General features: G+C 45.9%; 1 protein-coding gene across 4 annotated transcripts in view; it reads left to right on the forward strand.

Moving 5' to 3' along the window:
- NEDD4L (NEDD4 like E3 ubiquitin protein ligase) overlaps positions 1-14,069 on the forward strand; it is a 333,633-nt gene that overhangs the window by 260,031 nt on the left and 59,533 nt on the right. For all 4 annotated transcript variants that reach the window (XM_046024976.1, XM_046024977.1, XM_046024978.1 and 1 more), the window contains exons 7-9: positions 5,844-5,905; positions 6,069-6,171; positions 7,833-7,999. In XM_046024976.1, coding sequence (XP_045880932.1) covers positions 5,844-5,905; positions 6,069-6,171; positions 7,833-7,999 — 332 coding nt within the window. The remainder of the gene's footprint in view (positions 1-5,843; positions 5,906-6,068; positions 6,172-7,832; positions 8,000-14,069) is intronic.

Consider the following 14,069-nt stretch of genomic DNA (forward strand, 5'->3'; position numbering starts at 1 on the left):
AGACCGAGTGCCCTGGCTTGGGTAGAAAAAGTATGATTCTGGATTCCCCTTTCTTCAGATAATTCCAGCTGTTAGAGGGATTCCCAAACCCCCACCGGTTTTACATAGTGATTTATTATTTGTTTTTTTACCCCCTACCCGAGGCTTTTTTTTTTTAATTTTACACATCAGATATACTAAGAAAATTTAATTTAAGTCATAATAAAAAGTCGAGATGTTTGAAATTATAGATACTTAAAAAATATTTTTTGTTATTTTTTGAAATCCATATCAACAAAATACCTAATTGCATTTGCCTTCATGTGCAGGCACATGCGCGCACACACACAATTTATTTTTAAGGCATTTTATTTTATTTTACTTTATTTTATTTTATTAATTTTAAGGCATTTTAAACCAAGAATGAGGCATTATCTTATTGCCACAAGATACCACGAAATTTTATTTCTTTTTTTAAAAAAATCCTCTCTGTCTTGATTCTGGTCTAAGAGATCGCCTTAATTTGAATGAAGCCCTTTTCTAAGTCAGGAGCTTCATGGAGAAGATCCAGGACAGCAGAACTGAGCTCAGTGTAATCTCTTGTGATTGTTAAATTATTTTTGATAATTTGAATCCTATTTTGTGTTTCGTGTATGTTTAAAAAATAACTATTGTAGACCTAGCAGTTGACGTGAGTCGAAAAGGAATTTCGTTCCTTGCTGAAATTCTAGAGGCGTGTTGGCGCTGTCGGCGAGGGGATATGGGCGTTGCCGTGTAAAACCTTGTAAAACCTTTTAGGATCTTAGGAGTGGCTCGCCTAAGCTGTCTATACTAGGCAGCTCTCCTTTGACTGACCCCCCCCCCCCAGGCAGTCTGGAGGGTCAGAGCGACCCTTCCACTGGCACCCATGTGAAGTCACAAATGCCTCGGCATCTTGGACCTGGTGCACGAGGGTCCTCCTTGGCCCCCTGCCCGGCATCGGGTCCCTGGAGTGCGGCCTCGTTGGGCCCTGTGGGCTGGTGCAAGGGGCTGAGCTGGCATTCTGCCGGGGTGACAAGTGACGGAGGCACTTGGGAGAGGCAGGGCGGCAAGGTGCACCCCACGGGCCAGTGTCACGACTGCAGTTTGCCACCACAGCGGCCAGAGGAGGCCCGTGTCCGTTCTGTCCTTGTCCCCTGACCAGGAAAGAGGAAGGGTTGGTTGTCCGGAAGGAAGTAATCTTGTTCTCCGTTCTTATGGTGGAACCCTCCGTGCTTTATACCCCTCAGATGCTCCCGGAGGGGGAAGCAAGTCCTTTTGGATCTGGGATTTACTTTTTATCCTTCCCCGGCTCTCAGAGTCCAGCTTTATTCCTGGAAGAAAACATGGAAAGGAAACAGGGACACAGGAGCTCCGGACGGGAGGGACCTCTGTGTCCTTTGCTTCCACTCTAGATGAGCCACTCATCTTTCATACTTCTTGTCCGTTTCACTTCCTTTTGAGGGCAGGAGCAAGGAAGAGGAGCGGGGGCGACAGGAGAGGGTAGTAAATAAGGTTGGTGGTCCGACCTTTGATGCAGATCTGAGAATTCAGAAGACATCAGTTCATGTTCACAGGAGTCTCCGAAGGTCAGGCTTTAAAAGATCTCTCCAGAATCGTTGGCCCAGACCTGGGAGATGGGCAAGTCGCCTTGGTGACCTTAATAAGCTAGTAATCCTTTCTGGGCCTCTGTGTTGTCACCTGTAAAAGAAGGGCGGGTGCAGAGAGGACCCCGGGTGTCCATCCTGCTCTGGGAGACGGCGTGGTCGCTGCCCCATGGCTCAGTGAGCAGAGGCACAGATCACCAAGATAACATGCGTGTCACCTGGGAGACTGGGGCCCCAGGGCTTACTGGAGATGTGCAGAGGAGGGGAGACTCGGTAATTCAGGAAGGTTCCCCTCCCAGCCTGACATCTGTACGGCAGCCAAGACAGAGCTGCTGGTCTTTGTTTGTTCCCGCAAGCGGGGGGCGGGGTGTTGCATTTGGGTCAGCTCAGCTGTAACCGGCTGCAAGGCCTGATTGTGCTTCAGCTACCGTTTTTCCATCTGTTCCTGAAACGCAGTGTCACGGTGCTGAAAAAGTTCATGACTTTCATCTTCACGTTTTATGACTTGCCTTTACTAGTTACTTAGAGACAAAACAACTCCGAGGCCGGTACTAACAGCAGAAGGACATCTTCTGGCGGGTGCTTCCCTCTTTCACTTCTGCGATTTCCCTGGACGACTCCTTCCGCAGTGTCTCCCCTGTCCTTTGAGCCCCCAGTCCCCTACCCCACCCCATTCAGCTACGAAACCTCTGTGTCCATGGGAAACACGCCAGGGTGGAGAGAGCTCATCTGAGAACATCAGTTTCTCCTGTTGTCGTCAGGTGCTCCTCGGGGCACTCAGGGTAGCGTTTGGATTTCAGTTCTCTAGAACGAAACGTGGTCACAGCGGTGGCATTGTTTCGGGTGCCTTGGCCGTACTTGAAGCTAACTCAGATGATGAGCACCTCTTTTCCTTTTACGGCTGGTCGCAGGGTAATGGTTCCCTCTCATGTGTATAGAATTCAGTGTCCCAGAGCATAGAGGGGCCTGACACCATTTGTCTACACCCTGCATTTGACAGATGAGGTTACCTGCGCCCAGACAGGGAGGTGACTCGCCCAGTGATAGTAAGTTGGCGGCAGTGCTCGGCCACACCCCGCGTCTCCAGCCTTGATCTTTGAGGTAGTCAGGGTTCGGGGGGCGGGTGAAGTGGGGTCTAGTGTGAGGCTTGCATGCTGTTGGTGGTTGTGTCCAGGTTTGGCGTCTAGGGTCCCAGGAAGTCCGCTTGCTTCCATTTGCCCACAGAGCTGTTCTTCTCACAGTGATTGCGGTTCTTCAAGGTGAAAGTGCTGTCTGTCCAAAATGTTTTCTTGGGAACGTGCAGTGCCCCGGAACAGGAGGCAGCTGTGTGTTGGAGATGGTTTTTAACCAGTGCTGTCCTGGGAATCTCCATGGGACTTTTTTCCAGCCAGTAGGATCTGGTAGGACCCTGAGTAACGCCAGGAAGAGTCCTGTCACTCTTAAGGCGGTCACCGTCTTGTTCACATGCAAGAATTTCCGTGGAGGTGAATTTTCATTTTTTTTTTTTTTAAAGATCTTATTTATTTATTTATTGGAGAGAGAAAGAGAAAGCATGAGAGGAGAGAAGGTCAGAGGAAGAAGCGGACTCACGGAGCTGGGAGCCCAGTGCGGGGCTTGATCCCGGGACTCCGGCCGGGATCGTGACCTGAGCCCAAGGCAGTGGCTTAACCAACTGAGCCACCCAGGCGCCCTGAATTTTCATTATCTAATGCCCTGCCTTTTATTGGAGAACACGGAGGTGGCAATATTCACAGGTGACAGGAGAATGAGAATTAGCTGCTGGTGACAAATGGCCAGCGTGTGTGAAGTGTGCTGGGCGTCCTTGCAAGGACTTCAGCAAACTGACTCAGGTGATTGGTTTATTCCTCACAACAACTCTGAGATCCTGTTACGGCCCCAGTTTTTCGATGAGGTCACTGAGGCACAGAGAGGTAAGGGACTTGCCCTTGGCCACATGGCTCTGCCAGTAACGAGGCCAGGACACAGACCTGGGAAGTCTGCCCCTTCATCTGTGTGGTGTTGGGCATTTGAACTATGGAGTTGTGTGGACAGGTTCACTTTCAGGGGAGTCTGTGCAAACTCTGTGGTTACCTCTGCTCATTGGCTCTTGTGCTCTCTGCTGACCCTAGACCCCCTCACGCCTGCTAAGGATCCCGTAGTTTGGTTCGTGCAGGATCTTGTAGCCAATTTCCTCAGCTTGAACTCTCCTTCCTGCCAGTGATCCACCTGTCCAGACTTGCCCATTCATCTCCACGTGGACCACACATCCCCGGACCATTTCGATCCCCAAGTTGAGAATCAGCCTCTGCCCTCCACCCTGGGTCCCACGGAATGTGATCTCTCCACATCGGTGAATCTGTTCCACTGAAGTTTAAGTTACTCGTTGCTACCACGGTCTCTGTTACACATCCTTGTTACTCAGGGAAGGCACCGTGTTGTATCCACACGTCTTTCCCGTGGGTATTGTTCTAAAACTAGTTGTGGTTAAATAAATGAGAAAAGGAAGAAATGCAGTAGTATTCTTGATGAATACGTTTTCCATAAGAAGTGGTATGTATTTAGAAACCTTTTTCTTCAGAAAATGTTTCCAGAATGTCTAGCGGGACTGCCTTAAAGTGGACCGCCCAGAGAGTATAATTGACTTCCTTCAGCAACAGTGAATTTTCATGGCCTTGATCAGATGAATCAGTCAGCTGCTCGTACAAGTGCCTGCTTCGTGCCAGGCAGTGTTTCTGCCACCAGGGATTTACTGGTGAGCAAATCCAGGTCTCCAATCTCATGAGCTTAATTCTGAGAGTGATAGATGACATATTAGTAAATAAGTGAATATGATCATTTCAGATGGCGCAAGGCGGGAAGGTGACCGGGATGCTCTGACAGAGGGTGGTAAGGGGAAGCAGGTGGTGGCAGTTAGGATGCAGTGTCTGCGCATATGACCTGGGATCGCACACCTGGGTTCCGGAGTGGAGCCCGCTGAGGCCGTTTGGAGGCAGAGCTGTCCAGCAGAAGGACCGGCTAAGGCAGGGTCGGACTTGATGTGCACCAGGAGAGATGAGGCCAGGATCCTTGCAGCAAGGGGCGAATGGAAAGGCTGGTTCACAGTGACGTTACAAGTAGTTAAGAGCCAGGTTATGTTTAATCTTGTAGGACGTACAGGAAAGAATGTTCAGTTTATTGTAAGCAGAGTGGGAAGCGATTGGGGTTTAATGTAGGGAATGACATAAGGTATTTCAGGTATAAATGTATACATGCATCCTTCTGATACAAATCAGTACATCATGATACCATGGTTTGTCTCTTTCACTACAAAAGTAAATATTTTACCTTATTTTAAAGAGCCTAGGCATTTGAGGCTTTGCTACATACAGTATTTAAAAATTAATGAAATAATAACATATATTTTTCCAACTTCCTTCTTGCTCTGACCAGTGAATTTGGCACAATGAGTACTGATTTCTTTAAAAAATATCACAGTTACCTTTCCTAGCTTCATGAAATACGCACCAGCAAGAGGCTGATTAATGGCGCTATCTCGAATGGTCTCCATGGAGTGGATAGTCTTAATCAGTCATCTTGGGCTAATGATATGATACTCCAATGTTAAATGTAAAGCAAAATCGCCTTCACTGGCATATTTTCCTGTTAACTCCATTTTTAGATTTCTTGGATCACGGGGACAGGAAGGCACCAGTGACCACTGGTTCTCCAGAATTAACGAGCATTGAGATTGAGGCCTGCACCCTGTGGTTAGAAATTAGACTTGGCAGTGACGACTGTAATTTTGTCATTTGTCTAAGGCTGGGGTTGGCTCCTAAAAATGGGTGTTGATAGTGACATCTAGTGTATCTTGGGTAAAGTTTTGTGACCTATAAAATAATTCACCATCAACTACTGGGTGAGAAACCAACCATGTTTTTACCTCCCCATGTTCTGAAACACTGGCGTGTGTTCTCTGTGACCCAGCTTGGTCTATCTAAAATACAACAGTATCGGGGCACCTGGGTGGCTCAGTTGGTTAAGCAACTGCCTTCGGCTCAGGTCATGATCCCGGAGTCCCAGGATCGAATCCCACATCGGGCTTCCAGCTCCACGGGGAGTCTGCTTCTCCCTCTGACCTTCTCTCCTCTTATGTTCTCTCTCACCGTCTCTATCTCAAATAAATAAATAAAATCTTTAAAAAAAAAAAACTTAAAATACAACAGTATCAAGAGTTTTGAAACTTACTTTTTCTTCCTATAGACAGAAGATCCGACCATGGAGCGACCCTATACCTTTAAGGATTTTCTCCTTAGACCAAGAAGGTGAGGCTTTGGGGTCGAGGTGTCCTTCGTGCTTCCGTCATTGGTTTTCTCTGAGGAAGATTTCGCATTGTTTTCGTTTTGTGTCTTTTTTAAAAAGTCATCATAAATGCGAAAGATGTAACCAAGTCATGTCCTTTATAACTGATTTTCTTCCATTACGCAGTCATAAATCTCGAGTTAAGGGATTTTTGCGATTGAAAATGGCCTATATGCCGAAAAACGGAGGTCAGGATGAAGAAAACAGTGAGCAGAGGGATGACATGGAGGTAAGTCACAGAGCTGCAGGCCTTTGTCTGTTTTCTTTGCCCAAGATCATGTCATATTTCATGTAAGACTTTAAGGAAATAAAAGTGGATAAAACTTAGCTATAGAAAAAAACCTGGGTCTTTGAATCTGTGATCTTCTACTGATGTTGTTGGCTTCGCTTAAAAATAAATAAATTTTTTTTAAAAAACCTCTCATTTTATGTTACAGCACTCATAATCTGAGGAGGCTTCTCTTGACAAAATGCTGTATCCGCATTTTGTGGCCAGCCCCTTGCCTGTGTGAAACTCGGCTCATCCTATTTCATGCTCTTATTTCTTTGGACTTGAGCTCGTTGTAAATTTCCTCAGAGTGCTTGGAATTGCTTCAAAGCGGGTGAAATGATTGAGAAAAGCTCTTCCAAGTTTCTTATGTGTTTGGCCCACAGGTGATACATTAGGAAAGCTCTCCTCTAGAAAAGCCATTTTGGAAGTGGCTGTCCAGAGGAATTTTTCTTCCCTCCTGGCGTGGCTAGCTGCCTTTCATAACTCCCTAGTCCCATGCCCAGATCGCGGGGCCCGCCTTCCCCGTGCTTGCTTCAGACGGTGCTGTTGGATTAGACAGATTTTCCTGTTGTTCTGAAAATGCGCATTAAACGGGGCCTCTCTGGGGCTTACTTGCACATCTGTTGGCAGCTGTGGTATATACGTGATCCGTGAATTATGTATTTCGGGCACGTTATCGGAGCCCTCTCCAGGCCAAGTGGTCACAGTTCCGGGCCGTGTTTGACTTGTGTTGACGTGTTCTCTCTTTGGGGAGGAGCGAAGCGGGTGGTAGGCATGTATGTATGAACGTTAAGATTTCATGAGCACGTCGGCCGATTTTTATCTCAAATCCGGGGAATTTTTTACACTCTTGTAGCTTTCCAACTGCACTAACCCGTGAATGAGTTTGATTTTCCAGTGACTTTACTAGGGGATGTTAGGAGGGAATACTTAATGCCTAAAATATGTGTTGCAGAAATGTAACTCATAACTCTGGTACCATGAAGCCTGTCGGTGGGGCAAGCAGCAAGTGGGGAGGGCCTCAGTGGAAAGCTGCTCCTGGGCTTCTGCTCTCATGCTCATACTTGATGCAGAGTGGGAGCCTTCCAGGCTTCTGGAGTTGGCCACGGTGCCATCTTGCCTGGGGAGTGGTAGAGCCTGGGCCTCCTGGCCCCTTGTGCTGTGATCTCTGGTAGAGCACACATGTGGTACGGCTCATCGCCCAGGCTCCCTCTTCCCTTATGGGGGCGTCAAAAAGATAGCAGTGGTAACGTGACCCATGTCCCTGCCACGGTTCTACACAGCCCTGTGGAGGCCTTCAGGCCAGACTAAACCCGTGTGTGGAAAGAACATACAGGAATCAGCACACTGTGTACGTATTCAAAGCTGTGTTGCTCTGTACAGTGCAGTCATGTTCAAAGGCAGCACAATTAATTGGTCATTGCTCAGAATTTTTTTTGAGAATCTTCTAGAATTGGTTTTTCCCCCCCATTTTGGGAAGGTCTTCGCACGTGGCTCATGAAGCCACTGAACGAGCCAGAGTGCCAAGGAGCAAGGAAGGACACAGAGCACCCCGTGATTGTTTCTCCTCACGTCCAAAGGGCTCACCTCAACAATCTTCATTTGCTTTTATTCCACAGCATGGCTGGGAGGTCGTGGACTCCAATGACTCGGCCTCTCAGCACCAGGAGGAGCTCCCTCCCCCGCCCCTGCCCCCCGGCTGGGAAGAGAAGGTGGACAATCTCGGTCGGACCTACTACGTCAACCACAACAACCGGACCACTCAGTGGCACCGACCAAGCCTGATGTGAGTACCGTCCCCGGGGACGGGAACCGGGTCAGGGGGTGGAGCGGGGTAGCTCCTTGGGGCAAGTAGAGCGGTCAGCCCTGGATCAGAGAAAGTGTGGTCTTTCGGGGAGACCTCTGCCTTCCTCTTCATGTAGTTAAAGAGCACGGGAGCCCGTCAGAATTCACCTGTGCTAGAGAAGCACCTCTTGCCTTTTTTCGTGTTCACCTGTTCTGAGTATGAACTAACTCATTTTGTATGTCTTTTAGTGTAGGCTCATGAAATAGAAGTTGTTTCTCCTCGGTGTATCTTAGAGGTGGTGGTGCTGTCGCTTCCCCGTGCTCCTCCCCCTCTCCTGACTAACCCGCGATGGAGAACAGCATGCAGAGAGGCTGTGCAATTTTCTCTGAAGTTTTTGGATTTTTACTCCCTTCAGTTATTTGATTTGGGAACACAGCTTATTTTTTTAACCTTTTTGGGAAATTTGTAAATCACCCCCTTGATCTCACTAGACACTCTCGGGAGGGTTGCTAGCTCAGAGTTAGTCATTACTGTTTATTCCGTTCCCTCACCAGCCTCTGGGATGTAGTGAATTGATTACTGTTTAGTTCACACAGTAATTTCGTATTTGAAGGTAGAAAATAAACACTGGTTAAAGCTTAGCTGCATTTAAAAAGGATTTGAAGCAACTTGCTTTTAAATCATGGTAGATAGCAAGACCAAAAACTATAACTATACAATAAAAAGCAAAGCAAAATATTAAAGGAAGGAGAAGGAAAAACTTATCTTTGAAGATTTGAGCTCCCTAGCAGCCACGACGAGGGTAATTATCAATGAGTTATATGACTTTCAATATATAATAAAAACAAGTATATTAAGTGACATCATTCTCTCTTTAACCGAGACTCTGAAATAAATGATGGTTTTTAGACAAATGTATTAGCAGTGTGATGGGTGGTGTTGTCAGTAAGCCTCTTATCTTTAGATGTTCCAGAGAGATTCTACTTATGACCGTGGGTTGGGAAAGTAGCCAAGAAGTCTGGTCCAGGTTTTGAGTTGTAGATGATTCCAGTCCTTCCTGAGCCCCCCGGTGGGTTCCTGTGCATATCAGCGGGCTTTGGACAGCCCTGGACCCGGCTCCTCATTCACAGGACAGTGTCAGCATCCAAACATCCAAATGATGAGCTCTTCTTCTGCTGTGATTTTTTTTCCCCATAGAAATACAAGTAGAAATGGTTTAGTTAATTCTTTTTATTTTTTACATTTTCCCTTGGCTTAATCACCATTGCTATTGTGAAACTGTTTTAAGCCATTTGACTATTGGACACGCCCCCTCCCCATCAGCTGGGTTGCATGTTGTGATCAGGAATCTCAATAGCCATACCCTAAGGAAGGCACCGTTATCTTCCTTTGCTGAACATCACTGGACACATACCATTCTGTGGACCAGAGTGTCCTATGACCTCTGTAGAAAAGTGACCCCTAGCAGCTCACAAAGAAATAACTAATGGCCATACATAGGTGGAAAAAATACTCACCTTCATTATAGTCATGCAGACTGATTGAAGTCTGTTATTTGGGGATAAGTGGAAATCTTTGCTTTCTCTGCCTCCCAGAGTTGTGAGACTCTGATGAGGAAGTGCCTGAGAAAAGACTTGGTGTGTTTCTGTAAGCATACCACCGTGGTGGCAGTGTCCCAGAGAACTAAACCAAAACAAAAGAGATCATTTCTACTGGGCTGGCTCACCCGTTGTCCAGAGGGACATGGGGAAAATGCAGCTCTTCATCCAAGGTCGGGTTCACACGTAGTTTAGGGAGTGGTCAGTGGTGTGACTGTCCCCAACCCTGCGGCAGCTCTGCCAAAGAGGGTGAACCAGGAAGGACGGCAGCAGAGCCCCGGTGGGGCCCAGTGCGTGCGTCCTCTCCAGTGGGCCTGGCTTCTAGAAAACAAGAGAAGAGTTAGTTTCCACAGTAACCTCTTCATCCTGTCTGAACTGTTTCAGGAATTGGAGGTGCTTTCTCCTGAACTTCACTTGGTTTGGCCAGAAACCCTCAAGCCTTCCAGAATTATTTTAAAGTACTGTTCTGATTAAAAAGTAACTACTTTCATAATTCAGTGTTTACAGAATACTGCCACGCTCTTGGGGAGAAAATTGATATTAAGAAGTGTCTTTATTTTTTAATTTCATTTTTTTTTTAAGATTTTTATTTATTTGAGAGCATGAACAAGGTGGGGGGGGGTTGGGACAGGGGCAGAGGCAGAGGGAGAAGCAGGCTCCCCGCTGAGCAGGGAGCCCAACAGGGGGCTCGATTCCAGGACCCTGGGGTCACGACCTGAGCCGAAGGCAGATGCTCCACTGACTGAGCCACGCAGGTGCCCCTACCAGTGTCCTCATTAAAAAGCTCGCTCTGTCTGAGGAAGTGAGACCCTGAAAACCTTGCTAAAGCAGAGAGTTAAGGCCGTCACAGTGACTCTGGTCTTCCCCAGTTCCGGAGGCCTGTACTCCGAACTTGAACCGCCCGAAAAATCTGCAGTGACAGCTCGTTGCCCTCTGGCTGTTCCTGACGCTCCCGCACCCTGTCTCTTGCCAGATCCCCCACCCACAGCGTGTGGAGTGGCTGGACCTTACACAGCTGCCGTCTGATCCCTTTCTTCTCCGCCCCGTGGACGTGGTAATGCGGCCCCCACCCCCGCCCCAGAGCGGACCAGAGCTGGAAGGCCCCTGGTCTTCCGGCTGCCTTAGAGGTCAGCTTCCCCCCCGCGTAGCACGGAGCACACAGTGCTCGCCCTTGCCAAGTTGGAGCTGGGACGGTGTTTTCTTCTCAGAGATCCACCCCTAAGCGCCCAGCCCCAAGGAGGAGCTCAGCAAAGTGCCTCTTAACTGAATGAATGAGCACAGATGACTCACTTCGGAAAGTGATCCCAGGCACACGGTTTAGCGCACCATCTAGGTCTGCATGTAGAATTCCCGAATGGAAGGCTGACGGTGGAATGCTCCCAGCTCTCTCGAGACTGAGGGTGTCTTTTAAAACACCCCTGATGTTAGAATTCTCCTTGACCCCAATTAAAATGTTGGCTGTAAGCTCTTTACTGTGGGGAAAAAAAAAAAACAATTTTAGGGGCACCTGGCCGGTACCGTCGATTTGAGCACCGGACTCCTGGTTTCAGCTTGGGTCATGATCTCGGGGTCCTTGGGACTGAGCCCCACGGCAGGCTCCGCATGGACTTAAGGTTCTCTCGTTCTCTGCCCCTCCCACTCGTGTTTTCTCTCTCTTTCTCCTCTCAGAATCATTAACAAATATAATTTTTAAAAGTGCTGAAGGAATGAAATTAAGGTTATAAATGAAGATGAACTTGAGACTGAAACAATTTTGTTTCCTCTCTTTCGGAAATACTTTGTACATCTTCTGTCATGGCAACAATGTAATCCTCTCGCAGTAACTCCTCGCGCTGGAGGTGAACGGGAGAGATCTCATGCTGATATTAGTTGGCACTGAACTTGAGAAGCTGATGGTTTATCGTGCCCTTATCCACTTGTACATTTCAAATGAAGAATATGTATATGAAGTCAGTGACTGAAGAATATTGAAATAAGTTTGCTAAAATATTGGTTTGCCCCCAGTAAAGTCGTTTTTGTTTTAATCTTTCAGCTCAGAAATATTTTTAAATGTTCATCTTCCCATTAGTGACTCTTTAAATTTCTGCTTTCAGCAATCCTCATATTCAGTTGCTTAATGATACACAGAAGGCCTTCTCTGTGTGAACATTTCCACTTTGTCACTAGATGGTAAAAACCCAGGGTTGGAATTTCAAAATCAGAGGTATCTTCTCTGTGCTGTTTAGTTGTTTCTGGTTCACGCCGATTACTATTGTATGAGCCGGTGGGATAAGAAAGATTTGCATAATTGATTTTAAGTGCACCCCTTTTAAAAGTAAGTCCTTCCACGGGGCGCCTGGGTGGCTCAGTGGGTTAAAGCCTCTGCCTTCGGCTCAGGTCATGATCCCAGGGTCCTGGGATCGAGCCCCGCATCGGGCTCTCTACTCCGTGGGGAGCCTGCTTCCTCCTCTCTCTCCGCCTGCCTCTCTGCCTAGTTGTGATTTCTCTCTGTCAAATAAATAAGATACTTTAAAAAAAAAAAAAAAAGTAAGTCCAAAGCAATGGAATTTTATATACTTCTGAGAGACAGAAAATGCAGGCATGGCGGTATTTAAAGCTCATTTCTTCTCAGCCTTTCAGACGTCCCTGTAGCAGTGCAGGTGCGCGTCAGGACCCGGCACAGAGCACAGGCACCTTAGTCACTCACTGTTGACTGAATAAATGCTGATTGGCCTTTCAAGGGAAGATTTACAGTTTTGATGAAACTCTTATATATGTAGAATATTTTAAAATAAGGCCAGTCATTGGGTGCCTGGGTGGCTCAGTCAGTTAAGCTGGTGAGACTCTTCGGCTCAGGTCGCAAGGGAATCTGCTTGAGATTCTTGCTCTCTGTCTCTCTCTACCCTCCCCCCACTTGTGTGCATCCACCTGCCCCCCCCCCCAAATAAATCTTTAAAAAAAAAAAAAGGCCAGTCATTAGAACGTGAAATTGCTTCCATCCTTAATATTAATAAAAAGGGAAAGGATAATGTTATGTTTCCTTTGCCTTCTTTCCTGCTACTAAAATTTTTTTATATATATTTTGGAAAGAATTTCATTCAGGTCATTTCCCTTTCTAAGTATTTTTCTGTGTAATAACTTACTACTCTTCATAATCATTGTGTGTTTTAAGAATTGACTGTTGTGTTAAAATGACTATGACAGCATAAAATCACAAATGTTGATATTACATTTTCTAACCTGTCCAACAAAGTATCTTTTTTTTTTTAATCATTTTGCTTTGGTAGTTTCAGAAATACATTTGTATCCTTCTGTGTACCTTGATTTTAACTATTTTCTTTATAGCCAAAGATATTTCAGTGTCCTATTTTAGTCTAGTTACAGTTCAGCATAACTAGAAAATATGTGAGATTTTTATTTCTGTTAGTGTTCCAGAGTTTTTGTATTGTGTGTGCAGGTACAGGAGAACTTCACTGATTCAGATTTTAATAAGGAATTGTCATTCTAATGCTGATTAGATGGAAGCTGACCTTCATATTACCATGGTTACCAGAAGTTAATGTAAAGATGTTTGTTGGAAATACAGTATTTCTGTTTGAAGGGTTATTTATTTACTCATTCATAATGTACTCTATTCCAAGTAGTCTGAAATAATGTTTTCAAATATTTTGAAAGGTTAATTTGCAATAATAATTTTTTTAACTGAATAGGGTGTCTTATTCAAAGAGTTTGAGTTTTCTCCAAAAAAACATTTTGATCTTTAAACTTCTCCTCTAAAAGCCAGCAAGTAGTATTTCTCCCAAACTGTGATTGCCTGTAATTTACTGCAAAAATTTTCAAGATTGAATTGATGCTTTCAGAGCCTGAACTAAGATATATGACCAAAAAAAAAGGAAAAAAACACAGCGCATGAAGTTACAGTGTTCTTCAAATTCCCCTTGATTTGGAAAGTTACCATTTGATGTTTGTGTGAATTTTTAAAAGAGGTTTAAGAGGGAGAAATACGGTGTCCTGATTTAGAGATTCTGTCAAAATGTAATCGACGACAACCAAAAAATTCGTGTTCAACCAGAAGCACTTCTCTCCAGTTCTCAGCTTTGAGTCTGTAGTATTTCTGTTCTTTGGCCAGTTGTTAAAGACCAAAAGTTGTTGCCTTAGCATTGCTAAGTCTCTTCAAAGGGTCATGACTGCCTGGCCCCAAGTCGGAGACCTGTCACCTGTCCTTTGAGAAACCTGCCTTATCACTAGAGTAAACAGATGGAGGGCTGTGATTTCTCTCTCTCTTTTTTTTTTTTTTTTTAAGATTTTATTTATTAGAGAATGAGTGCGGAAGGGCAGAGAGAGAGAAGCAGACTCCCTGCTGAGCAGGAAGCCCCATGGGGCTTGATTCCAGGACTCTGGGATCACAATCTGAGCTGAAGACAGACGTTTAACTGACCGAGCCACCCAGGCGCCCCAGGGTTGTGATTCTTAATTACTAAAGTACCTTTTTC

This window comes from Meles meles, chromosome 12, assembly GCF_922984935.1.
Source record: "Meles meles chromosome 12, mMelMel3.1 paternal haplotype, whole genome shotgun sequence".
NCBI classification, from domain to species: domain Eukaryota; kingdom Metazoa; phylum Chordata; class Mammalia; order Carnivora; family Mustelidae; genus Meles; species Meles meles.